The sequence below is a fragment of the Vanacampus margaritifer genome, chromosome 14, assembly GCF_051991255.1.
Source record: "Vanacampus margaritifer isolate UIUO_Vmar chromosome 14, RoL_Vmar_1.0, whole genome shotgun sequence".
In the NCBI taxonomy this organism is placed as follows: Eukaryota; Metazoa; Chordata; class Actinopteri; order Syngnathiformes; family Syngnathidae; genus Vanacampus; species Vanacampus margaritifer.
The window spans coordinates 21,136,341-21,161,023 of record NC_135445.1 but is presented as its reverse complement, the minus strand read 5'-3'; the positions used below and the strand labels follow the sequence as shown (position 1 = coordinate 21,161,023).

At 42.9% G+C, this 24,683-nt stretch overlaps 1 protein-coding gene across 20 annotated transcripts in view; it reads right to left on the bottom strand.

Moving 5' to 3' along the window:
• Positions 1-1,053: 1,053 nt before the first annotated feature.
• Positions 1,054-24,683, bottom strand: part of crb2a (crumbs cell polarity complex component 2a) — a 142,165-nt gene continuing 118,535 nt past the window's right edge. For 4 of the 20 annotated variants that reach the window (XM_077586032.1, XM_077586033.1, XM_077586036.1 and 1 more), the window contains 4 exons: positions 22,540-23,410; positions 22,321-22,437; positions 8,658-8,784; positions 1,054-3,953 (listed from right to left, as the gene is read on the bottom strand). In XM_077586032.1, coding sequence (XP_077442158.1) covers positions 3,732-3,953; positions 8,658-8,784; positions 22,321-22,437; positions 22,540-23,410 — 1,337 coding nt within the window. In that variant the 3' untranslated portion in view covers positions 1,054-3,731. Of the gene's footprint in view, positions 3,954-8,657; positions 8,785-20,968; positions 21,825-21,900; positions 22,193-22,320; positions 22,438-22,539; positions 23,411-24,683 lie in introns of those variants that run through there. The other 16 variants (XR_013296673.1, XR_013296676.1, XR_013296667.1 and 13 more) reach the window with 15 other exon arrangements.

Genomic DNA, 24,683 nt, shown 5'->3' with positions numbered 1-24,683 from the left:
GATATGTAAATGCATGATGAAGCGTCCAGAAATTACACTTTGTGCTGTTGAGTGGGAAAAAAATAATTTATTTTACTTTTATTTGAACAACTGTTGACATGTGGCTTGTTTGAGCTTGGGAGTGAACATAATCATAAAATATATTTTCTGTTGTTTGTAGTTTCACAAGAGAGAAACGGATTAAACCTGTGGACACAAGTTTCAGTGTCCAGTGCTGTATCCTTCTTCAATGTTGACGCTGACCGTTAGGTCCCTTCCTCACTAACGAGAAACGGGAGACAGTACCTTGGTGACAATACTGGATCCACTATTTGCTTCTTCTCCTGTAGAGATACCCGCCAAAACCCAACAATCTTTACAGTATTTACCTGCAATTTACATAAATACATGCCAAAACATAGTTGCTGTAAAATATACAATATTTGACTAATTAACAATAATAATTAATTAATTACGAATTATATAGCAAATTACTGTACTTTGTTTTTACCCACCATACACTTTGTTTTACCCATAATGCATTGATGTATACAGTTAAATACTGTACAATTATAAAACCCAAAAAATGTGTAATTTTTTACTGTAGATTTTGCAGAAATTTGTTAGTGTATATACAGTGCTCAGCATAAATGAGCACACCCCCTACGAAAAATAACACTTTAAACAATATGTCAATGAAATCTAAAACAATTTTCAAAATATTGACAAGACTAAATGTGTATAACATCTGTTTAACTCATAAAATGAAAGTAAGGTTAATAATATACATTAGAGAACAGAATTTCCAGTTTTATTCAAATTAGGGTGATGCAAAAATGAGTACACCCCACTGAAAGTCTCTGGAGCAAAGCCCCAAAAGCCTAAATTTTAGACTACAAACGTCTACAGCTAAGTCTAATTATTCATTACACAGGTGACAAGCAGACTGTTGACTATAAATGGGTTTTACTTAAAGAAAACACTTTCCCATTTCATGCTGTTAGCAATGTCACCACAAGGAAGAGAAATGTCACAGGACCTGAGAAAGAAAATAATTTCTTTGCACAACAGAGATGATGGCTACAAGAAGATCAGCAAAGCTTTACTTAGTCAGAATACTGAAGCAAAAGTGGTACAACAATTGAAAAAAGATGGAACTGCAACCATATCATAGAGACGTCAAGGTCGTCCAGGGATGTTAACAACTCAACAGCAGCGTCTTCCAATGAGAAGGGTGGAAGAAAATCGACATCTAAGTTCACTGCAGTTATCTAAGGAAATAAAATGCCAAACTGGGGTAACTATTTCCTGTGACACAATACGGCATACACTGCAGAGGAATGACATGCATGGGTGCCGTCCACGGAGGAAACCTCTCCTAAAGCCCGTGCACAAAAAGTGCGCGCCTAGAGTTTGCCAGGGCCCATGCTGACAAAGATGAAGATTACTGGGACTTTATATTTTGGAGTGATGAGACCAAGAGAAATGTTTTTGGAACTGATGGCTTCAAAACTGTATGGCGTCGCATGTGGGCTGCTCTTTTCCTTATTTTTATTTTTTTTTAATTCAGATGTGGAGAAGCTAATAGTTTGATGCTTGGTCAAAGTGGCCATAAGGTATTAGGCATTAGGGGTGTGAATTGCCTAGAACCTGGCGATTCGATTCGTATCACGATTCATAGGTCACGATTCGATTCGATTCGATACCGATTAATCCCGATACGAATCTATAAATTGATATTTGCGATATTTTTTTTTACTCAAATTTAGAAAATACCAATCAGTAAACTTGTACATGTACACTAAGATTTGTATGAACATTTATTTATTTATCTGAAAATTCAAGTTGCAGTCAGTTTCATATTTGAACAGCACTGAAATCAAATATTAAGGCTTAATGTTCCATTAATATAACATTTTTCCATGCTTAATGTGTAAATCCTAACCCTAAGTAAGAGGTTTTGTTGAATCTTCCCATAAAAAATGTATGTTTAAATATTGATTCGGCCGCATATTGAATTGATTAGAGAATTGTGCGCTGTAATATTGCGATATATTGCCGAATCAATTTTTTCTAACACCCCTATTAACAATATATGTACAGTATGTGCAATGATTTTGAACGGAAAACTTTTGTCTGATCCCCACTTTTACTGATATTATTTACAGATTTACCAAAACAGATAGCTGACATTGATAATGCTTGATAATATTGTTTTCCTGATTAAAAAAAACAAAACATGAGTGAAATATGGGCCATCCCGGCCGGATGGTTCCTTTTTTTAAATACTAGTTTTGGATAGCCACCAAAGTATCGGGATCCGGATTGGATCGCGACAGAAGTTGATCGTCCCAGCCCTACTATCTATCCATCTATCTGTCTATCTGTCTGTCTGTCTACTGCAAGACGATATGAAAGTGTTGCATATGTCTTTCATATATTATAAAAGCTTTTAATAATATATTGGATAGTGCAATATGTATAATCGTTCTACTGAGTCTTTAATGAATTGTAATGAAAACTAACTTGAATTGGAGAATCGGTTTTGATTTACAGTTTTTCTCCATAGGTTCGGCATATTTCTTGAAACTGAGAAGAAATTTTCAAAACTGCAAGTCATTTGGCCAAACAGACTTACATTCGTGCGCAACCATGCAGTCAATTCATTAGCAAAAGCACAAATATTCACACACACATGCCTCACTCCAAGTTCCTTTCTCAAGCAAAGAGTCACAACTTCAAAGATCCTTCTCAATTTATTTGGCTCATCTGCAAATAACTTGATTTTGCACATCATGGATTATCTGCAAAAGCTCATATCTTTCCCCAAATAGCTCACCTACTGTATGTGTCGAAATCAAATTTCTGTCACACAAGTAGTCAGTGCTCACACAATGCCATAGGGATGATGCAAGTAAAATGATTAGATGTTTTGTCACAACAGCAGAAGTGCCGCTAACAAAATAACATTTTATATATATAACTGAGGGGGGGTAAAGGATTTTACATGAACAGTTTTCAACGTTTGCGGTTTGACATACTCCACTCACAGTCAAGGAAATTGCATCAGTTTTTATTCACCTAAAGTTACTTGCAACAAAAGAAAGTGTAAGCTGAATTCTGTATGTTCATGAAAAACTAAAATTATATCTCGCGCACAACGTAAATGAAGAACCAACTACTGTAACACTTCCACCACACAGTAAATTCTGTAGAGTAAATTTGACTCTATTTAAAATAGAGTGTGACCAAATAGAGTAATATATACACTAGTAAGAAAGAGAGTAAAATAAATAATTGAATAAATAAAAGTCACTCAAGGGTTGAGGAACAAACTCAGACCTTCAGCTTGTGAGCTTACTCCTTGAGCCACAGAGCTCCTACTGTGTGCTAGTATATTGTTTGTATCAGCTGTAATCTTCGTAACTCCAAGATGCCAAAAACAATGTTTTTGGTCTCTTGGAGATAAGCAAACAGTAGGAGGGGCATAGCTCGGGTCGTATTGCGGCCGTCTCCCAACCTTAAGGTTGGGAGTTAATTCCTCAACCCTTGAGTGACTTTTATTTATTTATTATTTTATTTTTTTATTTTTTTTTCAATTCTTTGTTTTACTCTCTTCCGAGTGTAAATATTAGCCTACTCTAAAACTGAGTCTGTTTGGTCCCACTCAAAATAAAGTTGAATTTACTCTAAATAGACATTTTAATCCGCGCCCCCGCCCCCTCTCTCTACGCCAATCTAAATTATATTCGTCATATAAGTCGTTCCTCTGGTGGAACTTTGAGCATTCTGTTCATCTCCAACCGAGCCCCAGCCAGTTCCTCAGAGCTTGGGCTGTAAGCCCCCTCTGACTGGCGCTTCTTTCTTGTTGTTAGAATCATGAAGGTCACGCCAAATATCAAAACTAGCATGCAGAAGGACAACAAGGTGACAGCCATTACTAGCCAGGGGGATTCTTGTTTATTGGCTTGTTTCTGCAAAGACAATAAGAACAAAGTACCTTAAGTGTTGAAAGTGTAGTTTGATCATGTGATGGTAGCCACAACTGCATTTAGACAAATTGTAACAATTTTCAAGTAAAAAAATAAATAAATCAAGTTTTGAAAATTGGTTTGAAATAGTTCAGCAGTTGAAACCATCAACAAGCTGTCTTTACTCAATACTATCTGACTGTTTAAAAACTATTGCAAAATCTGTGCTGTGTTGCAAATCCCCTCCGTGAGCCGGCACCTTATTGTGGTGGAGGGGTTTGCGTGTCCCGATGATCCAATGAGCTATGTTGTCTGGGGCTTTATGACCCTTTATGCAGGGTCACCCATGGCAAACAGGTCCTAGGTGAGGGGCCAGACAAAGCACGGCTCACTGATCCTTTATGAGTAAAATAAATGGAGGGACGTTTCCCTTTCCCGGACGTGAGTCACCGGGGACACCTGCAGAGATAGAAGAGCCCACCTAAGAGTGCCCAGGCTCTGCTTCCTCAAAGGGAGATGTGCTGGTGCAATTGAGGAGGTATCTCTCTTCTCTCCTCCTACGCGCAACGTTCCAAGTCGAGGTCAGTGCACTCCATCTTCAATATACACATGTTAATGGTGCACTTCCCCTTCCTGAGATGCTAGATGGTGGACCAGAATTTCTTTTCGGTGACCGCTGAAGCTGTGTTCCGCTTGGCGAGCCGATACATATCAACTGCCAAAAAGCCCCGATAGGAATCCCGATTTGGCTTGACGACATCTCTTACCATTGGTGTCCACCAATGGGATTAAGGATTGCTGCCACAACGGTCACAGTTCCAGTCAGCCACCCCATATAGTCCACTGGGACTCAACGTCCCCCACCTGCCCCAGGACATGGATGAAGTTCTGTCAGAGGTGGGAGTTGAAACTCCTTCTAAAAGGGGACTCTGTTCCGCGTTCCCTGAAGATATGTTTGGGTCTGTCAGTTTGGGCCTGCATTTTCCCCCACCATTGGAGCCAACACATGACCAAGTGGTGATCAGTTGAGAGGTCTGCCTCTCTCTTGACCTGATTGTCCAAAACAATCTGGCTGCAAATCCGATGACATGACCACAAAGTTTATCATCGAGCTCTGGCCTAGGGTGTCATGGAGCCAAGTTGCGCAGTAGCTGCCGGTCCGTACTCCTGTAACCACAAATGCAGCTGATGTTGCGCCTCAGCAGGATGCAGTGGTTGCCCAGGGGCAGCCATCGTCGGGGGTGGATATGCCCTTCCCCCACCCGTCGTGGGGGCCGTTCAAAACACAGGTCTGCTTCTCCTGCTGCACCTAACCATCAGAGTACGAAAAGTCGGGCCTGATTCTCAGATTGCCTTGCAGTTGAGCCGTTTCGAGGCAGGTATGATGGCACTACAGGCTCAGTTGGGTAATCAAACCCCTTCTGCTTCCAAGTCCTCTGCGATGGCGTTGCCTTCTGCAGAGGTGGCCTTGCTAGATGCAATACTCCAATTGCCCTCCCAAGCTGACGATGTCGCCGAGGATGCCGTCTCCATTGCGGCCTCTGGAACTTGTTTCCGGGACTCTGAGGCACATTTGGAAATGGACTCTGTTTCCACTGCCCCGACTTTTCCTCCTCCTGAACGTTTTTCAGCTACAGCGGAATTGGTGCGGACTGTTATGCTTAGCACTTTCCAACGTTTAAAGTTGGACATGTCTGGCTTTTCTCAGCCTCGTACTAGTGTAGCCTCTCACCGCTGGACTACTCAACAGAGTTTTTTTTGGATCCCGGAATCTCGTCTTTTTTTGACAGACCTTCATTCCTGTTAGTACAATTCTATTGTTTATCCTCTGCTACCGGTGGACGGCCGTGCCCTGGGAAACATGCATTTTTTTTATATCCTATTGGTTTGGACTTTATGCCTAATGTGGAGTATTCTGTGGCTTCACTCATCGTCTCCCCTGAAAAAGCCCTTAGAGAGTCTGTGAAAACTGGTCACTAAGTCGTACAACGCAGCGGCGGTGGTAGCACTCCTGGCCAACGCCCTGGCTCACCTCCTACTTGCTCTCTCTGCAGCTTTGAGAGACAACAAAGTGGATGAGGCTACATCGTTCTATAGCATGGCGCTGAGGAACTTATCCCTCCTTTCTAGGGAGCATGGCCGTGGTATGTCTTTTCTCATCCAGGCGCGCCGTCAGGTTTGGTTGGCTCAATCTCCCTTGGGAGAGCCCTCCCGGAAGGAACTGCGTCACCACCCTGTGGTCCTGGGTCAAGTTTTCGGTTCGGCCGCGACTTGAGTGCTGGAATGTACAGTGCGTGCTAATGACATGAGACGCAAGTTTACTCACCTTGCCATTCCCTATGCTCCATCAAACTCTGGGGGAGCTGCTCTCCCGGCCGCCCCTCTGTCACATGCTGTGCAGAACTTTGGGCCTACGTGGGGACCCGGAGCTTGTCGTCACGGCATGTCACGGACGCCGTGATGTCCGTCCCCATGGCCAAGGGACCCCAGTCAGCCCCGAGCTACACACACCACACCTTGGGCCGGGAGGGCCAGGGATTGAGCCCGAGGGGCCGACAGTCGGTTACTTTTCCTGTCTGCAGCTCAACTACAGGGCTGCCCTCGCTTTGGACCCATGGGTGCTTTCAACGCCGGCCCCCTCTCTCCAATCGGGTTAGGAAGACTGTCACCAGTGACCCGGAAAAGGCACAATAGCTCTAGATCAGGAGCTAGCAACCCTCCTTGCCAAGTCCGCTATAGAAGCAGTGGATTCCTTGGCTCATCCAGGGGTATTCTACTCCCCCTACTTCCTCATTCCAAAAAAGACCGGATCTGATAGGTCTCAACCGTTACCTCATGGTGTTACCCTTCCGCATGCTGACTACATCGGCCGTGTTGAGGATGATCGCCCAAGGGGAATGGTTCACGTCAATCGATCTGAAGGACGCTTACTTCCACGTCCCTATTGCTCCTCAGCACAGGAAGTTTCTCCGCTTTGCCTACAGGGGTCGCCACTGGCAATTCAGACTACTTCCATTCGGGCTGTCACTCTCTCCTATGGTGTTCACACTTGTAGTGAAGGCGGCCCTTGCCCCCCTGCAGTCGAGTGGAATGAAGGTGCTCCCTTACTGGCTGATATGCGTACCGTCCAGGGCTCAGGCACTCCAAGACACGTCTACGCTTCCACATCATGTGTCACAACTTGGACTCAAGGTCAACCTGGAGAAGTCCTCTCTCGTTCCCTCTCAGCAGACTCTGTTCATCAAAATGTCGTTGGACACCACCTCCATGACTGATCGGCCATCCCCACAGAGGGTAGACGATGTGTTACTCCTCGTCTTCCGTGCCAATGGGATGCTGCCTCATGTCCTTTTTCTGCGCCTGCTGGGCAAGTTAACGTCCCTGACTGCGCTTGTGCCACTAGGTCTGCTGTCGCTGCAACCATTGCAACGGTGGCTACTCAGTTTCCGGCTCGACCCGCTGCTGGACCATCGGACGCATCTCTGAATGTCCAGTCGGTTCATGGGTGCTCTTGCACCTTGGGGTTGCCGGTCTGTTTTATCAGCGGGAGTCCAGCAGGGTGTGGTGCCTGCTCGTCACAAAGTTGTCACCACCGATGTCAGCCTGAGCGGATGGGGGGCAGTTTGGCAACACAGGACTGCTCAAGGCCAGTGTTCTGCAGGGGACAGGTCGCTGCACATCAATGTTGGAGCTGCGGGCGGTTTATCTGGCCCTCATTCATTTTCTGCCCTTTGTGGCAGGGCGTCATATCCTGGTGCAATCAAACAACACCTCAACTGTGTATCACATCAATTATCAGGGGTGGGACGAGGTCCGTCCAGTTGCTACGGGCCTCACGGCGGCTTCTCACATCTGCCGCCCCCCGCCTTGCCAGCCTGTGGGCCATGTTTCTCCTTGGCATTGTCAACCAGTCAGCGGATTTCCTCTCCCGCTGTTGTCTGCCTCAGGGGGATTGTTTCTCTTGAGGTGGTGAGTACCAGTTGGAGTCGCTCCGGCAAGGCGACGGTAGGTCTTTTTGCCTCCGAGGAGTCCACTCACTGTCCCCTCTGGTTTTCCTAGAGGGAAAGGAGCAGCCCGCTAGGCCAGGATGCTCTGGCACAACCCTGGCCAAGGGGACTTCGATATGCTTTCCCACCTCTCCCCCTCATTTATCTGACCCTTCAGAGGGTTCTTTTGGAATGTCACACGTTGTTGCTAGTGGCCCCTTTTTGACCAGCCCAGACTTGGTTCCCTCTCCTCCACAGCCTCTGCTCCTCCGAACCGTGGCTCCTGCCAAGTCAGGTCGATCTGTTGTCCCAGCAGCGGGGTCGGATTTGGCATCCCGATCCCTGTCTGCTCCATCTGTGTGTCTGTCTGCTGAGGGTCGAGATCCATTGCTGACGGAGTGCTCGTCTTCTGTTACTCCCTTCTGCGCATAATGCGCTTTGTGTGTCCGTGTCTGGCTAGATTCTTCAATTGGAGCCTCTATACAACTGCGGGCTGAGTGGACAAAGTATCCTCTATCTTCATCCAGCGTCGGCCTTTGGAAACACCAGCGTTGCTTCTGCGTCTACCTGTTACCAGACACTAAATGCCAGCACACTACAAAGAGGCTGAAGCTCCAACAAACCTAAATTAATTATGACTAATTATTGAATTACCAGCACCTAAAAAATAAGAATAAAACAACACAGGCCCTCTATAACAAAGCAACAATACAGTCCTTACATTGATTTCACAGACTGGACCACTGTATCCTGGTGGGCATTCACACACAAAATGTTTGAACCGATCTAAACAGGTACCACCATGTCGACAAGGGTTGGAGCCGCATTCATCAATCTCCAGTTCACATCTGTAAGACATAAGAGTGCATTTGTTATAAAATTTTAAACTTACTAAATACTCTAACAACAACAAAAACAACACAAATTTTAGGTCATCCACAGTTGCACACATTTGTAAATAGTTTGTCAAATTGTTTTGTCAAATTGTTACACTGTTGAATGTAAATAAACTTATTTTGCTATCAAAAAACACTTTTTCATTTCATTGTTGGTGGTAGTTTTTTACAGAAGTAAAGCACTGTTTAGGTGTTTGTGGCATCATTCATGGAAAAAAAAGGTGTCAAATTCACTAGAGTGCATGAAATAATATCGTTTCACAAAAAGCTTGATTTCTCTGTATTTTGGTCCAAAACAGAGCATTTGGGGGAAACTAACCTATTTTCTATTGTTGATTACTGAAAAACTGATAAGGTAGAAACAAACTTTTTTTTTTGATGAAAGATGAGAGTTCAATCTTTCATTTGGTAGTATGTGTGTTTCCATAGTCCAAACACAATATTTTCTGTGGACCTTGAAAGATCAGTCAAAATGCTCTAAATTAGCTGGCACCCACATGTTCTCTTTTCTGAAAATGGTTGGCAGTCAAAGAGTTAACAACCATATGCAAACTTGCTCAAAAAATAAAATGTTTGTTTTTTTTACGTTATCTGCAAGTCAAAAATATGGTTAAGAAACGAATTGCAACATTTCGGGTACACTCCAAATGCTGCCCTATTTTATTTTATTTTTTTCCTGGAGAGCTCAGGATTGTCCATTCGGTAATTTTACCAATTTGACATGTCATCATCATTGCTCTCCTTTTTTTTTTTATATATATATGTATTTTTTTGTATGTGGGTGATTATGTGTACGTGTATGTGCATGCGCGCGTGCGAGTGTGTGTGTATTCATTAGTTCACCTAAAACCTATTTAAAAAAAAAATCCCATACCGTTCCCCTAAACCGAACACTTCCAGCCAGAGTCGTGAGGCCGTCAGGAAACCCGAGAAAGGAGCAAAGAAAAGAAAGTAAAGTGAAATCCAGCACCGACCAGACACCACCCACCAGGCCACCAACCAGAGTCCTTCACCAACCCCCTTTTTTTTTCGATGAAAGATGAGAGTTCAATCTTTCATTTGGTAGTGTCTGTGTTTCCATAGTCCAAACACAAAATTTTCTGTGGACCTTGAAAGATCAGTCAAAATGCTTAAATTAGCTGGCATCCACATGTTCTCTTTTCTGAAAATGGTTGGCACAAAGAGTTAACAATCAGTTGTTTATATCATATACAAACTTGCTCAAAAAATAAAATGTTTGTTTTTTTTACATTATCTGCAAGTCAAAAATATGGTTTCTGGGGTTGGTGATAGATTCTGGTTTTGTAACTGTGGGTGGTAGGTGGTGTCTGGTTGGTGCTGGATTTAACTTTGTTTCATCTTTCTTTCCTTTGATCCTTCCTCTGGTCTCCTCACAACTTCACGAGCGAGCAATGATGATGACATTTTGACTCTGTAATAATGCTGAATGAACAATACTGAGCTCTCCCTCTCCAAAATTTTTTTTAAATCAATGGTCCCTGATTAGGTTTATTTATTCCTTAATCGGATTTTGTATGTTGATACTCGTAATTATTGCACATTTTTCCAAAATCTAATTGTAAATTTAATTAAATGTGGAGTTCAACACAGCAGACTACTATGTCAGTTGAACCAATAGCACGTAAAACTACAAATCACGTGATCTTATTCAGCCAATTTCAGGCGTAGCTATGCAATAGCTGTTGGTGAGAACAGTCTGCTGGTCACTTTTTCATGGCGATAGAAACGGAACAGCTTCCACCTTGCAGGTAAGTACATATATATACTTAAAGATACCTATTTTTGAAAAACACTTGCAATGCTATTTATTTGCTGTATTGGTGATGTTAATGACGAGTAAACGCCTCAACCGTTAGCCTAATAATAATAATAAACTTTTACACGGTGCTTTGACAACCCAATTAATAAAAAAAATCCAGATCATAAAATGCAAACAACTATAAAACAAAATAGACAAATCCTTACATACACACATAAACATAAGAAGGAGGGAATCCAAAGGAAGGTTAATCCAAGGCAATACAGGAATCCCACAACCCAACTGAGACCAGGAGGTGGTATAGTGCAAGCAATATAAAACATGTAACTCTAAAAAAATAATAATGTCCATAAAAAATAATAAAAATGTGTAAGTGGCCAGCACAGTGGGTCACGTGTGAGTGCGTTCGGGGTGGTTTGTGTGCCCCGGAAACAGTATAAAGTGTCGTCACATGGCAACTTTTCACATGTATTATTTGACTATACACGAGCTGGGAGTGCCAAATCCGCCAGGGAACAAGGAAGGTACGGGAGCGTTAAAAGAACAGAATGTAAGCAAGTATGTTTACTTTTATTTTGTTTTTTGTCGAATATTGTATTCACGTGTGTACATTTCTGGTTTTTGAGCGTAGACTGGGCTCCTAGCTGCGTGGCGGTTATTCCGGGAAATCGATGGATGTTTGTACCCTTGGTGGGCGAAGCGAGGTATGTGGCAATTGCCGGCGTGTGTTTTGTGTTCACTGTGTGTAATGCAATATTTTATTAGATGTGACAAATTTTTTATATCACTTTTTGTATTGTTTTAGTTTCATGGTGCTCAAAACACAATAAAGTCTTACACCCGTTGAACGCAACGCCGCTTTATCTTCTTTGGATGCTGAGGGCTGCAACAGTGAAACTCGCCGCTGTATTGGAGTCATCTTTGAGCGAGTGAAATTCGACGCTGCTTTGGAGTCATCTTCGAATAATTTTTATATGTAAGTGTCTGATATTAGCATTGGGAAAAGGCCACAAGTTATTTTATTTGAGTATAGGTAAACTATTTAAAAGTTATGAATATGTTAGGACCTATTGAAGAGCTAAAGAAGTCCCCCAAAGTTCAACCGGTTCGGTCCAGCTCTCGTGAGCGTACCTTAACTGAGAAGGGCCAGGAGCTACAAAATCAGGAAATAAAGAAAAAGAAGAAAGCATTCAACAAGGCATACGAGATATGGAAACTGGCAGCTACTGAAATACGAACCAAACGAAGATTTGTTCACCTGAGGAGCTTGATGAAATTCTAAGAAATATTAAAATTAAGTATGACAAAGTGTGCCAGCAGTACGAGTCAATTCGATGCAACTACACACGTACTCCAGATGTTGTCAAGAAAATGGATGCATGCAGTATCTTGTCATCTGAAATTTGTGATCTTGTTAATAAACGAATGGAGAACATCGATAAAACGCGTAATGGTCACCTTGAAAAAGAGAGTCAGGATGCAGCTGGATAAAAGGGAATATGGTTAAATTTTTGGAAGAACTGACACTGAAACAGTGGTTTCACAGTCTGTTAAAGGATTGGAGGAGCAAATAAGTGCTATCTCTGGGTCCTCTGGTAAACGAACAAATGCGGAAGCAGAACTTGCAGCCAAGGTGGAGCAAGCAAAAGCTACTCAGATTCTACAAGCTCAGCAAGCAAAACTGGGAAAAAAATGGAGACTGAATGGAAATTGAATGAAACACTGATGCTGGCAGAAGTCAAACAAAGGGAAGTGGAAATGAAAGTGAAGTTGGAGGAGGAAAAATCAAAGTTGCAACAGCTGCGGGCAGATACTGAAGTGAAGGTTGCAGAAGCCCGTGTAAGGGCATACAACAATTTTGATGGATCTGGAAGTAATGACGACAGAATTGACAGTGCTCAACTGAACAGCCTAAACACAGTACAGAGTCTGCCTAAATCCTCACGTCCCGCCCTTTGAACCTCAACTTGCAAGACCCCGAGAGTTAACTCATGTAACTGCCAATGTCACTCAGGAAACCGCCTTGACTCAAGCACTCACAAGTTCATTAACTTTAAGCCGCTTACCTGTTCTAGAGATGACAACCTTTACAGATGATCCCTTAAAATTTATAGACTCGAAGATATTTTTTAAGGCCCTTCATGGTCAGAAACCCCTCCCAGTAAGTGAGAAAATGCTTTATTTGAAGAGTTATTTAGCAGGAGAGGCCCACGAGGCTGTCAAAGTCTTATTTTATCGTAACACAGAAGATGCATATAATGGAGCTTGGGCTGTTTTAGAAGACCGGTATGGTAGTCCCTATATTTTCCAGAGGGCCTTTAGAGAGAGACTTGATAAATGGCTCAACAAAGCTGCTAATGACCCATATGCATTAAGATAATTTGCAGATTTTCTCCTGGGTTGTGCTGAGGCTATGCCTCATGTTAAAGGTTTGTCCATCCTCAATGACTGTGAAGAAAATCACTGAATTCTTAGTTGCCTGAGTGGATAGTGCATGGATGGAATCGAGTTGTTGTGGAAGAGTTTGATCAGTCTGGCGAGTATCCAACCTTTCTAATTTGACCAAGTTCATGTAGAAGGAAGCCAGAGTTGTATGTAATCTGATCACCTCTCCCTTAATAATGAATATGAAACCCTCACAAGAAAGGTCACCAAAGAGGGCCAAAACATTCAGTACATGCACCCAAATACAAGGCATAAACTCGGCAACGTTGAATAGTTCAAAACCAAAGTCATCTTGTTGGTTCTGTATTAATAAGGTGCATGGTGTTGCTAAATGTCTACTATTTGCAACAAAAACTATGGATGAGAAAAGAGCCTTTGTTTATGAACACCGTTTGTGCTTTGGATGCTTACAAAAGGGTCATATTACCAAATATTGTAAAAGACTTATCTGCAGTTCCTGTAGTGGGCACCATCCTACATGCCTCCATCAGGAGAATAGACTTTTAGATGTCACCAATAATGCCCAAGATGACCCATGAGACGATGCAATCCATGATGTACATACCTGACTCGCCATGCTTCTGCTACATCTACATTTAGCATTGGCAGCAGAGTATAATAGATCAACCAGGGAAAAGCGGTTTTCCTCACTGTTTTAAACAGATTTGTTAATAATGATGAAACTTAGCTATATTCTATTGCTAATTGCTGCAAAACGGAAACAGATAGAAATATACTATTTTCCCGATGAAAGAAGAAACTAATCTTTCTTTTGGTAGGTTCCATGTTTTTAAAGCAATAGAACACAATATGCTGTGAGCATTACAAAATCAATCAAAATCCAGTAAAACAGCTGGGAGCGAAGGGGGTTGCTTCAGTGAAAATGGGTGGGAGTGAATGAGTTAATATTTTCATCCACAAAACATTTCTTAACCACTTTGGCTGTGTGTTTTGGAATTTTGTCATGTTAAAAAACTGTCCACTGGTGCCCAAGACCAAGTTTCACCACAGACTGCCTAATGTTGTTTTGGGAAATCTTCAGTATCACTCATTTTTGTCGTGGTGAGATTTACTGTGATCAGGTACCCTGGTCCAGGGGCTGCAAAATGCTTCACACACAAAGTATTAGGTTCCCACCACCATGTTTGACAGTTGGGATGGTGTTCTTCGGATTGAAGGCTTACCCCTTTTCATCACCATATAAAGGATACATCATTATAACCCAAAAATGAAATTAGTTTAATCTAATCATAAAATATAAGACCAGAAATATTCAACTTTGTCCAGATGACCATTTGCAAAGGCAAAGTGAGTGCTTTTTCTGGAGAAGTTCTGTGTTCCCTGGTCCATGACCGTGGAACCTAGCAGTGTGCAGTGTCTGTTGGAAAGTCTCCGTTGACAAGACGATATGGTCTTGGTAGCAATCTTTAAATTCGTTTTCACCACCCTTGCCTCTGATGCACCGCAAGGTTCGGTTTGGCCGAATTATTGAGCCACAACATGTCCTTCCATTGCTATGCAGACAACACACAGACATGACTTTCCTTGAGACTAGAGGACCCTAGAAGCCTAGTTGCTGTAAAAGACTGCCTCTCTAACATCAGTTGCTGGATGGCTCACAACTTCCTCCAACTCAACAATTCCAAATCTGAAATCATACTTTTCAACCTCCCATATACAGCTCAAAATATTAAATCTAGCCTTGCCTCATTTACCGATAATTTTACTTCCACAGCCAGAAACTTAGGTATCTTCTTGGATTCAGACTACCTTTACAACTCATATCAATTAAGTCGTCCAATCATGTTTCCATCATTTGCGTACACAGCCAAAATAAAATAAATTCTTACAAAACCCAACCTTGAACAACTGATCCATGCTCTTATTTTTTCAAGGCTAGATTTCTGCAATTCACTCCTTTCCGGCATCAAAAAATCACTTTTTTGCTTCCAGTTCAGAATGCAGCAGCTAGGCTTCTCACTAATTCCAATAGACAGCATACATAGCAACATATTACTCCCATTTTAGCATCACTGCACTGGCTCCCTGTCCGTTTTAAGATATTACTGTTTACCTTTAAAATTTATATGGGGTTGGCCCCAAGCTATTTATCCGAACTTTTAATTACTTATGAGCCAGTCCGCAATCTCAGATCCTCTTGTGAAAGTCTCCTGGTTGTTCCAAAGTCGAAGCTTATAACTAAAGGAGATGGAGCTTTTACAGTCAGAGCGGCTCGACTTTGGAACAACCAGGAGACTTTGGGCAGGTTGTTCCAAAGTCGAGGCTTATAACTAAAGGAGATGGAGCTTTTACAGTCAGAGCGGCTTGACTTTGGAACAACCTGCCTCTGGATCTGAGACATGCAAATTCTGTCACTAAGTCATTTCTTAAGACCCACTTTCATAGATTGGCTTTTAATTGTTGATGTTTTCTTATCTGGTTTCTTAATCATGTGGTTCTTATTAACTATTATTTTCTTTTATTTATTTGTACTTTATTTTGTTTTTTTTTAATTAATTTTGTTGCAGCCCTCAGCGTCCAAAGAAGATGAAGCAGCGTTGCGTTCAACAGGGACAAGACTTTATTGGGTTTTGAGCACCGTGAAACTAAAACAATACAAAAAGTGATATAAAAAAATTGTCACATCTAATAAAATATTGCATTACACACAGTGAACACAAAACACACGCCGTCAATTGCCACATACTTTCGCTTCGCCCACCAAGGGTACAAACATCCATTGATTTCCTGGAATAGCCGCCACACAGCTAGTAGCCGACGTTGCGTCAACTATGCTCAATAATCAGAAATGTGCACAAATAAATACAATATTTGACAAAAACTAAAATAAAAGTAAACATACTTGCTTACATTCTGCTATCTTTTTTTTTTCTTCTTCTTCTTCTTCCTGGAGAGCTCAGTATTGTTCATTCGGTAATTTTACCGATTTGACATGTCATCATCATTGCTCTCCTTTTTTTTCTTTTTGTATGTGGGTGAATATGTGTATGTGCGTGCGTGCGAGTGTGTGTGTGTATTCATTAGTTCACCTAAAACCTATTAAAAAAATCCCATACCATTCACCTAAACCGAACACTTCCAGCCAGAGTTGTGAGGCCGTCAGGAAACCCGAGGAAGGACCAAAGAAAAGAAAGGAAAGTGAAATCCAGCACCGACCAGACACCACCCACCAGGCCACCAACCAGAGTCCTTCACCAACCCCAGAGACATTTAGATTCCAACAAATGAGGGAGACCTCAAGAGACCAAAGGAGAGACTGAGGAAAGGAAGGAAGGAAGGACGAAGCAGAGTGAGATCCACAGACACCAGCCTCCACCGATTCAATGACCTGAGGAAGAAGCAGATTGTGTCTGAGTTTTGATAGGTGCTGATGTGGTGGATCTGGCATGCATGAAAATCTCCACCAAAGAGGGCAGCCGTCGACCCCTGCCAGGACAGAGCAAGCGCAACACCTCAGGGCCCCCCAGGCCGCGGCAGCGCCAAAGGACGACCCCCGGGCCCCACAGGGGCCACCAGCCGGAGAGCAAACCCAGGAGCAGGAGCGCCCCCCACCCCAACGCGGCCCGCCAGGCACCCCACCGGTCCACAGCCCCCGCTACCCCCACGACCCCCTCCGCCCCCCATCCACCCCGCCATCTATCCCAACCCAGGCCCCCAAACCCCCAGACACCCTTCCCACCCCCAGGGACCCCCCCCCAATGTGCAAAACTAGTGCAGTGAGTTAAGAGGAGCGACCAGCGGGGCCCCCCCCCCAACCGGGCGGGAGGCGCACCCGCCCATCAAACCCCCATCCACCCCACCGGGACCCCGGCGGGAATATGGGACCAGCCCGGCGGGGCGATAGGGCTCGCCCCCCGCATATTGAGGTCCACCGGAGCGGGGCGGGCACAACACCAAACCACCCACCCTCCCGGCCCCCAGAGCGCCGAGACCCGGGCCACGGATGGAGCCCCCGGCGCAGGGGAGGGGGAGGAAGGCGGACAGGGGAGGGGGAAGGGACGGGGGAAGGAGACGACAAGAAGGGCAGAGGGCAGCGGCAGGGCCGCAGAGAGAGGGGGAGAGGAGGATAAAGGGTGACGAGGTGAGAAGGGACAGGGAGGCAGAGGACGGGCGGGGAGAGGCGAGGAGGGAGAGGCAGCAAGGGGGAGGAAGGGGGAGGGCAGAGGGAACCACGGGGCACCCCGGCGGCCCATAGGCCCCGAACCGCGTCGCCGGGCCCAGAGCGACGGACCACGCAGGGGCGGCGCCGCCCCGGACACCAGGGAGACCCCTGCAACCCCGCAACGCAACACCCACCACGAGACCCAGGGAACGGCCAAGATGCAGCCGCCACCCAGCAGCCAACAGAGGGGCAGATCCGCCCACGCCCAGCCAGGGGGGGCAGCACCTATAGAATTAACCCCCTGGCTTGCAGTGAATCCGAATATTAACCCTTAGAGCCCATTGGAGGTGAATCTGCGCGATCCTGTTGGCAGAAACTGGGTTCCTGACTATAAAAACACAACCATTAGTTACAAATTGCCAAATACAGAAACATCAATGTAAGTTATCACGATGTGGTGGCTCTGGCTAACAGGCAGAATTAAGTAACCAGAATTTGGTTAAAATATTCTATATACGTAGACCATGTTTCTATAAATTTTGATATTTGGTTTTTATTTGAGGCAGATATTTTTTCCATTAAAATGGGATTTATGAGGAGGTTAGACCATTGGTCGATATTCAGAGTTTGTTTATTTTTCCAGTTAACAAGAATTGTTTTTTTTGCGATAGTAAGGGCTACAAGTGTAGATTGAAATTGTTTATGTGGTAAGTCAGTTGTTGTTAGGTCACCTAGCTTGGAGATAAAGGTATCCTACAGTCCAAGATAGCAGAAAGTTTTTCTAAGACTTTAGTCCAGAAATACATCACCGGAGTGCATAACCATAAAGCATGAAAATAAGTGTCTGTAGTGTTTTTTAAACACTGGAGAACAAATGTCGGAGTCTGAGAGTCCCATTTTCTTCATCATATATTGAGTAATGTATGTTCTATGAATAATTTTATATTGGATAAGTTGTAAATTCCAATTTTTTAATTCCAAATCCAAAAGTCAGATTCCGGAGCTATAGACAAGTCTGTCTCCCATTTCAGGATGGGTAAAGACATTTTATCAGTATATGAAAGTAACTTATATATTTTTGAAAGTTTTTTTGTTGTTGTCGGAGAAAGCTTGGTAATATCTTTCGCTAAAACAGGCGGTTGGAGCGTACCCCGAAGTGTTGGAATTTGTTTCTTTATCATATTTTTAACTTGTAGATAGTGTAAAAAATTTCCGTTTTTTATTTTATATTTTTGGAGCAAGAATGTATATGATATAAACATATTATCTGAGAAGAGATGGTGGAGATGTGTAATTCCTTTCTGCTCCCACACACCTAAATAAAACGATTGATTGTTGAGTTGAAAGTCGGGGTATATGTTATAGGGGAGAAAGCCCACAGGGCTCCACTTGGGCTTTTGAAATTTCTAGTGCCTTCCACCAGACAGTCAGGGTGGCGGAAATCATTTGGTTTTTAAAACAATTATGTCGCTTAATCGATGTTGTAATGAAGAGTAAATCTAAAAGTCTGAGGTTATTACAATCCTGCTATGATTAATAATCTCACAAATTAATCATGTATGATTTTACAGCTAACCACATATTTAACAGTGATAACAAGATTAAAACATTGTATCCGATAAGAGAATTTACTGCCACACCATAAATTAATCACTTTCAAGTAAAAGTACACATTTTTGAACGGACCTTTCAATAATGGATGGTTTTGAAGAACAATCTTTTGCTGTTAAATTGTGCTCTCCCACTTGAACCTTTTCTATCTACTCCAGAACTGTTCGGTTAGGTACTGTACCCGGCGCCATCTTGTCCTGGCATACAAATCCTCTTTCACATAGTTTCCAGGAGGTGGTAGGGCGACTTGAGACTTCATCAAGTGAAAATGGTTTGGAGTCAAAGGATCAAGTGAATATGGATCATTTATACCATCAACATTGAAAGAACGGCTGTTCAGAATCGCAATAGCTTCGTACAACAAGGTTCTGAGTGATGCATCGTCAAGTCTTCCTGGGCACCAAGTAACAGTCATATTCAGGACACTGCGGATAGTACGTATTTGGCGCTCCCAAATGCCACCTGCATGACTAGCTGAAGAAGCATTAAACTTAAACTCACTCTGCCTTTCTGCCAGGAAGGCCTCAAGTACTCTGGTGTCACAATGTTTTAAAAGTTCTTTAAATTCATTACTGGCGCCCACAAAGTTTGTTCCTTGATGACACTGGAGTTGAGAAACTGCACCTCTCAGACTAATAAAACATCTTAAAGCATTCATGAAGGCATCAGTGGACAAATCACCCAGCATTTCGATGCTGCTAGACATGCAGGTAATTACAAGTCCATATCTCTTCATCTCTTTATGACCATTTTTGACAACAAAGGGACCGAAACAATCCATTCCACAAAATGTAAATGGCACAGAAATTTCACAACCTTCCTTTGGGAGATTGGACATTTTTTGTCCTTTAACTGGCCTCCTTTGCTTACAGCACTGCACACATTTATAAATCTAATAAAGTTTGCAACGGATTTGCTCCCCCTATCACCCAAAAGCCATTGGCTCTGAGTTCCATCAATGTTTGATTTCGGCCTTGATGGCAAACTTGACTATGAAAGTGGGACAAGATCAATTTGGTAATGTGCCTGCCCTTAGGAAGAATAATAGGATGCCTTTGCTCTTCACTAAGGTACGGTCCTTTAAGTCTTCCACCATACGAATCAGCTCCTGTTCCAAACTGGGATTGAGGTAAAAGAGTGGACTTGATCTTGGAAGGGTCGACCCTTGGAGCTTCCTTTGAAGAATTTTAATCTCGGCAGAAAATGCTTGTCGCTGCAGTAAATTGAAAACTGCCTCCGCAGCCCTTTTACGTTTTGCCACATTCACATGGTTGACATACTGACGCTTTGAACCAAGTCTTTCATTCTTGCACCTTAATAAGTGTCGTCCAGCAAGAAAACCTCTCCATTCTCTCCAAAATGTCTGCATGTTTGGTGACTGTAGTCGCAGAGACATGAACGGATTTGACCTCAGGGTCGCCAACAAGCAGCTCAAAGGGTTCAGACAATGGATGCACTTCTTGTTCCCATAAAAACTTGGGCCCCAATAACCAGCAGGTGGAAAAAATGTCTGCGCCATAAAGACCCCTAGAGGCAAGGTCAGCAGGGTTCTGAGTTGTTTCAGTTTTTTCTCTTATAAGCTGAACTCTATTTGCAACGAACACATGAAATCTCCCTGCCTCATTATTTATGTATGCCAAAACGACTTGAGAATCAGTCCAAAAACATTCTTTGTCTATTTTCATTTGGAGATCTTCCTTTAACATGGCACTCAACCTGGCTGATGCTACTGCAGCTAAAAGTTCTAACCTTGGGATGCTTGTAACCTTTAAGGGTGTGACCCTTGCTTTTGGTTATGACCAGACTACAATAAACCTCCTGCCTGTCATTCTTATACCTTAAATAAGAACATGAGCCATATCCTGCATTGCTGGCATCTGAAAAGTGATGCAATTCTATGCTCACAATGTTACCAAAGTTTGGAGGATGGCAACATCTTGATACAGTGAGATCCTTCACTACTTCAAAAACATTTTTCCACTTCTCCCACCGTGAACTTAATTGCTCCGGGAGTGAATCATCCCACCCAATGCCCTTGTGACACAGCTCCTGTAGGATCAATTTTCCATTCAGAATGAAGGGAGACAAAAATCCAAGTGGATCATACAGGGAAGCTACAACAGACAGGAGACCACGACGAGTTGGAGGATAATATTTTAATGATGTTAAAGCTAAAGGTACCCCTGTCCATTAATTAATGTCCCTCTGATGCTACCTCTGAATTCAGTTTAAGAGGGTCAATTGATTTATCTCTTTCTGAGGGAGCAACACAGGAGAGAACATCTTTACGATTTGAATTAAACTTATTTAGTCTAAGGCCTGCACACTTACAGATGTCCTGTACCTCAACAATCAAATCTTGAGCTTCTTGGACAGTAGGGACACCGATTAAGCCATCGTCAACATATAAGTTATTTTCAACAAAAGCATAAGATGCAGGATAAATCGCTTTGTATTGTGCCAAATATCGTATTTTCGCGATCATAAGGTGTTATAAGGCGCAGTCACAGTTACTAGTGGTATTTCTGTGTTTAACACACACATGAGGCGCACCGCACTATTGGGCAGATGCACAGTTAAACATACGCTAGCTCAAAACATATGGTAGCATGCTATAGCGCATGTGCAATACGTCACAGCGTCTAGTGCATGACCAAAGATAATCAGATACCAACAAGATAGTACACTCATTTAGTTTAAACCACAGAAATAATTTCTAGGCGCAGCCAAGGAAGTCTTGTTTGGTGGCCTCAGTATTCCATCTCTGCTTTTTGCAGATGATGTGATACTGTTATCTAACACTCACATCCAAGTGCGAAGCGGTTGGGATGAAAATCAGCACTTTCAAATCTGGGACAATGATCCTCAGTCGGAAAATAGTGGAGTGCTCTCTCCGAGTCAGCGACAAGTTCCTGCCCCAAATGAAGGTGTTCAAGTATTTTGGGATCTTGTTCATGACTGAGGAAAGGATGGTGCGAGAGATCAACAGGCGCATTGGTGCAGCATCTGCAGTGATGCGGACTCTGTATCAGTCTGTCGTGGTAAAGAAGGAGATGAGCCGAAAGGCAAAGCTCTCGATTTACCGGTCGATCTACATTTCTTCCCTCACCTATGGTCATGAGCTGTGGTCGTGACAGAAGCAGCCGAAATAGAGTTTCCTTTGCAATGTTCAGGTTCTCCCTTTGAGATAAGTTGAGATGCTTTGTCATCCGGGAAAGGCTCAGATTCGAGTCACTGCTACTCCACATTGAGAGGAGTCGGCTGAGGTGGTTCGGACATCAGGTTAGTATGCCTCCTGAATGCCTCCCTGGTGAGGTGTTCCGGGAAGGAGTCCCCGGGGACAACTCAGGACACGCTGGAAAGACTATGCCTCAGCTGGCCAGGGAGCGCCTTGGGATACCCTAGGAGGAACTCGATGAAGTGATTGGGGTGAGGTAAGTCTGTGATTACCTGCTAAAGCTGCTCTCTCCGCTACCCAACCCCGGATAAGCGATAGAAAATGGATGAATGGTTGAATGAAGAAACTTACCTTTTGCCTTGGTATCCTTGAATACATGTGCAGCTAGCTCCCCAGAGCCCATCATTGCAAATTCCATCATTTGCACAAAGCAAATCTTTACCACATTGTAGTGGTGGATAGTCCCACCTATTGGAAAAGGAAGACCAGTTTGCTTTCTTATAGCAGAGAACAGGATATACAGTATATATATTTTTTTAAACCTATATAAATACTGATTAGTGTACTTACTCACATAGTGGACCGCTGTAACTTTCTGGGCACAAACAGGTGTAAATATTGGTTCCATCTTGACATGTGCCCCCGTGTTGACAAGCATGCTGCTCACACTCATCCATATCCACATCACAGTGTGCGCCTGCATATCCGGGGTGGCACAGACACTCAAAACCAGCTAAGTAGTCTTTACAGTTCCCATAAACACAAGGGTGGGAAGCACAATCATCAGTTTCTATCTCACATTGGTGTCCTTCCCAACCTGAGTCACACTGACAGTTAAATTTATTAAAGAGATCATGACATGTAGCTCCATTTAGACAAGGTAATGAATCACAAACACGGGCACTGCTGCAGCCCAAATTAATTTTTTGTTTTCCAAGTAAATGGAATTGAGATTGCTGTGGAGTGTTGTAGTCATTGACAAATGGGAGATGAACTCCTCCGACCCTTATTGCACCTAAGCACCCAGTGAAGCTCTCTGCTATGGTGAGCACAGAGCTTTGATCATTGAGAAAATGTAAACTTCCTGTGCTCTTAGGTAGACTCCTGGCATCAATAATTCCATCCACTGTAATTATCCATTGAGAAGCTTTGTGATCTTGCTTTGTCATTGATAAATTTACTCGATGCCACATCCCATCACTCACTTTGCGCTCTCCTGTAAAGGTCAGTATCTCAGGTCTGGTGCCTATGTGGATCTCAACCCAGACTGAGGAGTCAAGCAGACCAACTATCAGCAAGTCAGAACCCTTCGAGCCCCTCAAAAGAACTGTATTCTCAGAACGGGTCCGTAGCTCCATGTATATTGAAGATACCGGTTCAGCCAGTGAACCTTCAGCACTGAAATGTACAGGACTGTTGTCAAATGTTGCATTGTATACACCTAGGAGTAAACATATGCAAACGGTTGTTAGTAATTATAATTATTATTATTGTAGTTTTTAATGATAAAATATAGTGTTGTTCCGATACCATTTTTTGACCCCTGATACCGATTCCGATACACAGTTTTGCAGTATCCTAGTTATTTTTTTCCCAAATCGTCTTTACTCATTGAAATGAATGGAAATTATTCTAAACCATTCCAGACTTGCTATGTTTTTTTTGTTTTGTTTTTACATCAGTGAATGTCGTTCACAAGCAAGACACAAGATGCTCCATCGAAAGTCCTATATTAGCATTGGAAGTAATGGTATCGGCATGTTACTTGTTAGTACTCGCCGATGCCGATACTACTGTTTTATTCGGAGGCTCTCCCGATAACAGTATCGGAACAACACTAATAAAATATGTACAGACCCATTCAAAAAAAATAAAAATAGAATGTCTTGGTGAATGTCTTAATTAATTCCCACAATGCCATTCAATGCAAAAAAAGTTAAACTTTCATTGATTATAGATTCAAGGCCCACAACTTAAACAATTTAAAGTATTAATTTGTTTATATTTACATAATTTGGGCTTTCAGCTTGTAAAACCCACAAAAACAGGGTTTTAAAATATTTTAATACTGTGAAGAAATCACCTTGCATACCATGTAAATTAGAGAAATTTGGCAAATTAATGAAAATATGGTGTTTTCAAATATGTCAATCTTCAGTACTTTTGATTTATTTTATGTGATCCTGCATAAAGATTTAATCTTCCAGCAGGACCTTGCCCCTGCCCATACCGCCAGTAGCACCAAAACCTGGTTTGATGGCCGTGCCTACACAGTGCTTAAATGTTTAGCCAAATCACCCGACCTAGACCCCGTTGAGAATCTATGGTGTTCTATCAAGTGGAAAATGAGGGCCACCAGACCCAAAACCAAGAGCTGACAGCAAGCATCGAGGAAACCTGGGCTTTCAGGACCCCCAGGCAATGCCACAGTGCATTGAGGCAGTGATTAAGGCTGAGATTCCAACCAACTATTGAAGATTGGCATATCGTTCCATCTGTCCATCCATTCATCCATCAATCCATCCATCCTTTTTCCCCCACCCCATGGAAACCACTGAGAAGAAACACGATGATTTCTTCACTGTATCATGATGATTTCTTCACTGTATTCCAATTTTGTTGAAACCCTGTTTTTGTGGGGTTTACAAGCTGGATGCCCAAATTATGTAAAAATAAACAAATTATAATTATTGGACTGCTGCGGAGCAAAGCAG